The sequence below is a fragment of the Triticum aestivum genome, chromosome 7D (genome assembly GCF_018294505.1).
Source record: "Triticum aestivum cultivar Chinese Spring chromosome 7D, IWGSC CS RefSeq v2.1, whole genome shotgun sequence".
Lineage (NCBI taxonomy): Eukaryota > Viridiplantae > Streptophyta > Magnoliopsida > Poales > Poaceae > Triticum > Triticum aestivum.
Genome location: NC_057814.1, coordinates 635,459,214 through 635,466,574, shown reverse-complemented (window position 1 = coordinate 635,466,574; position 7,361 = coordinate 635,459,214). Strand labels below are relative to the sequence as shown.

Below are 7,361 nucleotides of genomic sequence, written 5' to 3'. Positions count from 1 at the left end.
TGTACTGTGACTTCTCTAAACACGCACTGAATCACCACAACTTGATGTAATGTACCCTACAAATGGTTGATGAAAAACGGCAGCTCTGGCCAGGCATCAAGACGGGGGCTCTCTGCAGCTGCAGCCTGCAGGTAATTAACTTCTGAATGCCAACTTGTAAATTCACTGTCGGCTGAAACTCGATTGTTCGGCAGAAGCCGAGTAATGAACTTAAGACTCAGAGCTCACGAATATGAGTGCTCAGTTTATTATTATTTTGAGTCGGTCAAGAATCGAACCTACTGAACTGGCAATGAAACTCTGACGGATGGAAGTGAAACATGACCATCAAGCCAACTCCAAAGTCTGCACACGATGTAGTATATGTAGTACTGTACTAATCAACCTGCTCCATTGTTGCACGAAACATGTTTTCATTAGCATTGAGATATATTCACAAGAAAAAAAAAAGGCTAAGCAGACAATCTTGTTTTAAACCAGTATGAATGGAGCAAACAAGGTGCGTTGCCTACACCATATACAGCACTCTTGTCGTCTAAAACAGACCAGACAAATGAGCTTACCAGAGGATAAATTGCTCTTCCACCCAAATTGTTCACATCTGAAACAGCTGCTGAATTATTAGAAAGCCAGCCAATGGGTGTTCCAGATAATTGGGCAAATTAATGCACAGGGCTACTTTGATCTCAGACCTGAAACATTCATCATAATCCAAATTAGACCAAAACATTTCAATTGCATTAATATAGTTCCAGAAAAAAATCCTGCATGGTGTCTCACTGTTAAAACCTTCAAAGGAATAGGCACAGTTGATGCTTCTTACTAGCTAGTAGCTGCTACCTACTTGAAATGTATACAACAACTGAATCAGGAGAGACCATCTCCATGGACTCGCTCGGTCACAACTTCAGCCTCAGCGACTGGGCTTGTCAATAGATAAGGACGGGAACATCTGAAGGATGATGATACCGCACGATGCACGAAACAAGTCCAACACCTGAATCGTCATACCACACTGACATAAGAGGCTTCTGCAAACGTTAATGTTTCGACGGAACAGTCAAGTCCAGAATGCTAACCGGAAAAATCGCCTTTGGTTGTTATGGTTCTGCATAAACCAAGGAATGAATTCAAAAGTCAGGAAAATGAACACGCTAAGGGAACTCAATGAATACAAATGCTAAGGGTCATTACTTTGACATGGTCAATAGTTTTTTTTGCTAAGTTCGGAACTGAAACTCTGAAATATCAGTCCTGCCCAGTGAAACATCAGCACATATGCGATCTGCTACAGGTGTTGTAGGCAGTTGTTGAACAAATAATCATCGTACTGTTAGTAAAACGAAAACGCACATCTATGCCAGAAACAAATAGGCATTCAAATGTTACCATGCAATGCAAGAAGCTTCTGCATGCAAACTGCAGTACTCCATTTCAAATAGACCGACAACATGCACATGCCACATCACTTTCATCCAGGCTTCAACGTTTTATGTGCATGCACATCGCGATTTTAAAACAAGAAATTCTACCGGCAAGCCTGCCAGATTTCACAAGTCAGCAGTAGTAGCATAAAGTTGAAGAATAGAAGATCCAATCTCTTTGAGAAAAGAATCATCATTCCAAAATTCCAATTGTTGATGGTAGCTAGCGGTGAGTTAGCTGCAGATGGGAACAACAAGCACCAATGAGATGCGAAACTATGAACAAGAAAAGAAGAATGCAAAGAGTGATGGACAAACCTTTGAGATGATCCTGCTAAAACTGCACAACTACTTCGTGATGATACTTCTGTTACTGTTATTGTTATTGCTGGATGGAGCAACCAAATCAAAGCAAGGCGCTAAGCCACTTCAGCTCAAGTGTATGTCCTCCTCTGCTCGTGAGTGTACCAGCTTCACTACTAGTGTGTGTGTTTCACTAGTATATGCACTAGTGTGCACTGCATTTTTATCCAGCAGTAGTCCACCTCTAGTCCGTAGTTCGCGCTAACAGTCCTGAATACCAAATCCTGTGACGGCCATAAATATAGTTCAGCAGAATCAGAGTAATGAATCTAAGGTCAGAAAATTAATATATAAATTCTCAGCCTAGAAGAATCCAGCTTCCCACAATAAATTAAAAAATATATTAAAAAACAACTAGTAGTGATAGTGTAGTCTTGGCCTTCCTTCAAAATTTACCATCCATCTTCAGTTAATAAAAATGGCCTTTATTAAAAAAAACTTACTATTAGTTAGAAATAGGACGACGATAACTGCCACACGTGTGGGTGTTAAGGGGTCTGCCCACACGTTTTGTGTGGTGTCTAAGAGGAACAGCCCACACACCTACGTGTGGGCAAAACAACTAGCGCCCACACACCTCTTTTTTTTTCTCACGCGGTCCCTCTCACACATCTACGTGTGGGCAAAAAGGATAACGCCCACACGACCTCTCTCAGCCACCTACCTCACGGTCCCACACGCCCCGCGTGACAGTCACCACGCGTCCCCGCAGTTGCCATGGTCCGGACCCTCTTCAATGTCCGTTTAACTACAGTTGCCATGCCGCTGAACTACAGTTGCCATGTCGGACAACTACAGTTGCCGGCATGGTTGCTCAACTGCAGTTGCCATCTCAGGTTAAGTGTCAGATGCCATTTTGGACAACTGCAGCTGTTGCCATGTATAGTCTGGTTTACTATAGTTGCCATGATTTGAAAACTCTAGGGGTTGCCACCTACTAACACTAGGCAGTTGCCGTGTAGCGCTACAAAGAGACATGGCAAAATAACATGTTTCGGATAAAGAGAGAGTTGCCATCTGCTTACAAGTGCAGTTGGCGTGTACCCTGCAAAACACATGGCAACTGACATGTTCGGGTAAAAAAAGAGAGAGTTGTCATCTGCTTACAAGCACACTAGGGTAGTTGCCATATACACTGCAAAACATATGGAACTGGCAGCTTTGGGTGTGGGAGAGGAGACGGGCGTGTGGGCGAGATGGCAAATGCCCATACACCAGCCCTTGTGTGTGAGTGAAAACAGACATGTGGGCGGACTGCTAAACGCCCACACACCGGCCCCTCCCTGTGTTAAAACGGACGTGTGGGCGACCGGATGAATGGCCACACACCAGCCCTGTCCTACGTGGCACTACAAACATGACAAGATTCGTGCACCCACAAACGACGGGGATCCACGCGTGTGGGCGAGATGCAAACGCCCACACGTGTGGGCGTCAGTGTTTCTGTAGAAATATAAAACAGAAGATAATCATTGGATTGGTTTCCTTTCCTCTTAAGAAAAGGAGGCGTGTTACCTTGTGCTATACGCAACATCCGCTAGAAGACCTGGTTATCTTCCTTTTGGTACTTGCTCTCATAGCTCGGAACTTAGCTCGGAACCGAATAGAAACTGCGGTGTAGTGGGGAAGGGCCCCTGGGGCATAGATCGGATCTGAGGACAACCAATGATATGTAGGTTGTGAAGATGAGGAAGGCTGTGTAGACCTTGAGGAAGGGTCGGCAGATTCGGGCAATACATAAATCCGACATAACTGAGGGAGGTGAGGAGCTGAAGAGCTCTGTCTTCCTCCCCGGTGAAGCTTTCTGGCCGCTGATCATGCCTGAATTCTAAATACTCGAGGGTAGCAGCGAGGAGGGTGCAGATGGGAGCAACAAGCACCGCTGAGATGCAACCCACTGTAAGTTCTCGCGATTGGAAGGAGCCTACAGGCAATGATAGGTTGGTCCTTGCTACCACCAATTCCGAGAACAAATCTGCTGATATGGAGCGGCTAAGACAATCTTCTGTATTAAAGACAACCAACCTATGGAGGTTTAATCTGGTGAGAGGATTGAACCCATCCACTGTTAGATTCTTAGAGTTCACTAGTCTAAGATCAGTGAGACAAGTGAGCGTTGAGAGCAGAGCCATTGACTTTAGGCTTGACTCTCCTTCAATATCAAGTTTCTTGAGGGAAGCAGCGAAAGACTTGTTGGCGCGAGCTGCTTCGATGGGCCACCGAAAGAAGTTGCCACAGTCTTCTACTATAACATATCGGAGCCATGTGAAGTTTTGGAGTCCGTGCCACGTGATGCCGCATCTAATGGCACATAGTCTTGTTAGGGATTTCTGATTACTGAGCTCTGTCCATGGAATGTGTGGCACATCTCTTAATGTCAGTCTCTTAACTTTATGCAGGTTATGAAAGGCCAGCCCACCACTGTACCCATTGATAACCATGCCCCTTTCATCATAATACAGATCGGTGGAACTAAGTCCCACTTTCAGTAATTTCAGTGTGGATGTGTGTGGCATTGGGGGCAGCGACAACTTCGGGCAACCAACAATACAAAAATGTGTTAGATTGGCATAAGAGACAGAGCACTCCAGAAAGGGCACTGCACATAGATTGGGACAATCTCTGCAACTGATGTCTTCCAACCTTGAAAAAGAATGGACATTAGCACCCCCAATCCACTCGATAAATTCAGGCAAATTACCAAGAACTACCCGCTTCAAATGCTCAAAGCTTTTGTCTGTAACACCAAAAATACCAGGTTTGATCTCATGAAGTACAGAGATGTTGATCAATGTGAGTGATGTGAGATGCAATAGCTGCCCAAAAGGTGGAAAGGTGCCCCAAGACACACCCTCCAGGTGGATAGACCCCAACATTTTGATGCTAATGTCACCAGACAACCAACTAGGGCCAGTTGTACCACCATGATTTATAATTCTCAGTGCTCCAAGCTTATCATGTGGCTGAAGACCGTCAAGAACATCAGATTCTGTGCTATGTTTGTGATATGTACCCCAAACTAAACTCAGCTCTTTCAAATCTCTTTTATATAGAAGTTTGGCTGTTGTGGCATCTTCCTTGGTTGCCACCTTCTCGAGATTATGTATATTGAGTTCTCCTCCAAGCTCTGTTAGTTCCCCCAACTCACTTAGTTCAAATCCAGCACTCTCTTTTTGCACACAGAATTGTTTCAGCTCCCGTAAGCACTTCATCTTTCAACCCAAGGAACATTGGAATGGAGTTCTTTTTTAACACACAAATGGCATAAATTGACAAGGCGGCAAATATCTTTTGGTAATTTATAACTATCATGGCCTCCAAGGTCTAAGAATTTCAAGTGATAACATCTGGATAGTGTGCTACGCAAAGTTATTTTTGAATCATCATATGCATATTGTCTAGTAATTTTTACGTATCGGAGGTGGATAAGTTTTGAAAAGTTGACCAGCAAAGATTCTGGGCACCTCACTAGTAGGACACGAAGACTCACCATTTGCTTAAAAATATCTTGCATTACTTCACCCATTGTTTCTTCATTTTTTCTAAAAATCAACAAATCCCGCAAATTGCCAATGTCTATCTTGCTCCTCAATTTAATCATTTCTCCCCTAAAATTCCCTTCAAATCTATCTTTCATTGTGATGGATAAGTGTCGAATAGTTTGTGGGATGTCATCGACCCTAAAATTTGAACTACATATGTTGAGGCACTCTTGTGATGAAACACTTTGAGACAGTTCATGTAACAAATCATGCATTAGATAGTATGGCTGCTCGGAATCATCAATTCCCTTCATGAGAAAACCATCATTAAAACTCATCTTTTTCTATGATTCCTAGTGCCATCCAAAAAAATGTAATATCTAAATTCTTGAACTTGAAATCTTCAGGGAACAAGGCAAAATACGAGAAACATTTTTTTAGATGAAAAGGAAGGTAATCATAGCTAATCCTTAATGATGGCATAATGTCATCATTACTTTTCTGTTTTTGCAACTCATTGTTTTCAAGAACTCCCATCCAATGTTCCCGAGAAAATTCCTTACTCAATAACCGACCAACTGTTTTGGCTGCTAGGGGTGAACCCTTCAGTTTTTTTTGCAATATCAATTGCAAGATCATCTAAGTACTCTTTGTCATACTCATGTTTATTTCCCCCAAATATCAGTGTCTTAAAGAATGTGAAGAATTCATCAGACTCCAAACCTTGCAGTGCTATTGGGCTGGTTGTTTTCACAATTTCAGCAATTGATGGAAATCGAGTTGTGACAAGAAGCATGCTGCCCTTGGCTTCCCCTTTCATGAATGGAGCTAATAGGGTTTTCCATCCCTCACCAGTGCATTCCCATATATCATCAACGACAACAAAAAATCTTTTGGATTTGAGCATCTTTGCAATGGATGCTAAATTGCTTGTTTTGTTTGAGTTGTTGCATCCTGGAATGCAGCCAAGGATTTCTTGGCTGAGCTTAAGCACATCAAAGTCAGTTGATACACATACCCAGACCCTAACCACAAAGTGCTCTGCTACCCTTTTATCATTGTAGAGGTGCTGGGTGAAAGTTGTCTTCCCGATACCCCCTGGACCAACTACAGGGAGAACAGAAAGGGTTTCAACTTGATCTGTGGCAGTGATGATGAGGATTCTGCCTATGGTTTTATCAAAAATGTCTCTCCTCCCATATAAAGTATCTTGTGCAATCGTTGATCCTGTGACACGCTGTCTTGGGTTGAGTGGCGCTGTGGTGCTATGGTGTGGAGTTATTTTGAGCAACTCGGACACATGCTCACATAGGGAGTGTATTTCCTCTATCACTGACTTAATTTTCTTGGACATGGCCGCTCTATCGAATTTCATTTTGTCAACCGTATCATCATTATCACCACTATCAGTCTTAGTTGCATTGCGTGGGTTGTGAGCAACACGATCATCATCTTGCGTAAGCGGCGAACAAGAAAAGCATGCAAGGCAGTTACCGACGGTGTGATGAAGAGCATGGCGACCATGGCGAGCATGACGACAGAGGTCATCGCCCATATCCGACGGCGTGTAACGGGTGCCATCGAGCCGCCGCCTTCATTGGAAGAAGAAGACTGTCGGTCACCGCGGTCACCACGATCACCACGGCCACGGCCTCTTCCTCCACGCCCACGAGATCTGCCGCGGGACTGGCCACGGCCTCTGTAGACTGCATTAGCAGATGAATGGAACCCGCCTAAAGATGAGTCGCCTAGCATCTCCATCCTTTGATCAAAGGCAGAGGTCTGAGCAAAAAAATCGTCGGCGGTGATGGTGTTTTCGACAGCGCCGATCGCCGCCACCACGGAGTCGTAGTCGCGGTCCAGTCCGGCCAGGATATAGTCCACCATCTCCGGATCAGATACGGGACGACCGGCAGCCGCTAGTCAATGTAATTATAAACATAGTCAGGGGCGGGCCCAGGATTTCGAAAGTGTGTATTCAAAATTTTAAACATTATGTTATTTGTACATCCTAAATCCTTGATTTTTGGCATGTACAAATGAATGTATCACCATATTGTACTTAAATGTACAGGATATGATGCAGAAGTGA

At 43.9% G+C, this 7,361-nt stretch overlaps 1 protein-coding gene and 1 pseudogene across 1 annotated transcript; both read right to left on the bottom strand.

Moving 5' to 3' along the window:
* Positions 1–3,361: 3,361 nt before the first annotated feature.
* LOC123171500 (disease resistance protein RGA2-like) lies at positions 3,362–5,160 on the bottom strand. Its single transcript, XM_044588973.1, has one exon. It carries the CDS (start codon positions 4,997–4,999, stop codon positions 3,362–3,364), a length of 1,638 nt encoding a protein of 545 aa, XP_044444908.1. The 5' UTR covers positions 5,000–5,160.
* Positions 5,161–5,561: 401 nt separating this feature from the next.
* On the bottom strand, positions 5,562–7,156 carry LOC123171499 (putative disease resistance protein RGA4; annotated as a pseudogene).
* Positions 7,157–7,361: the final 205 nt, after the last annotated feature.

Coding starts and splice junctions, on each gene's coding strand:
- LOC123171500 (XM_044588973.1), bottom strand. CDS start 4,999: ATGAAGTGCTTACGGGAGCTGAAACAATTCTGTGTGCAAAAAGAGAGT.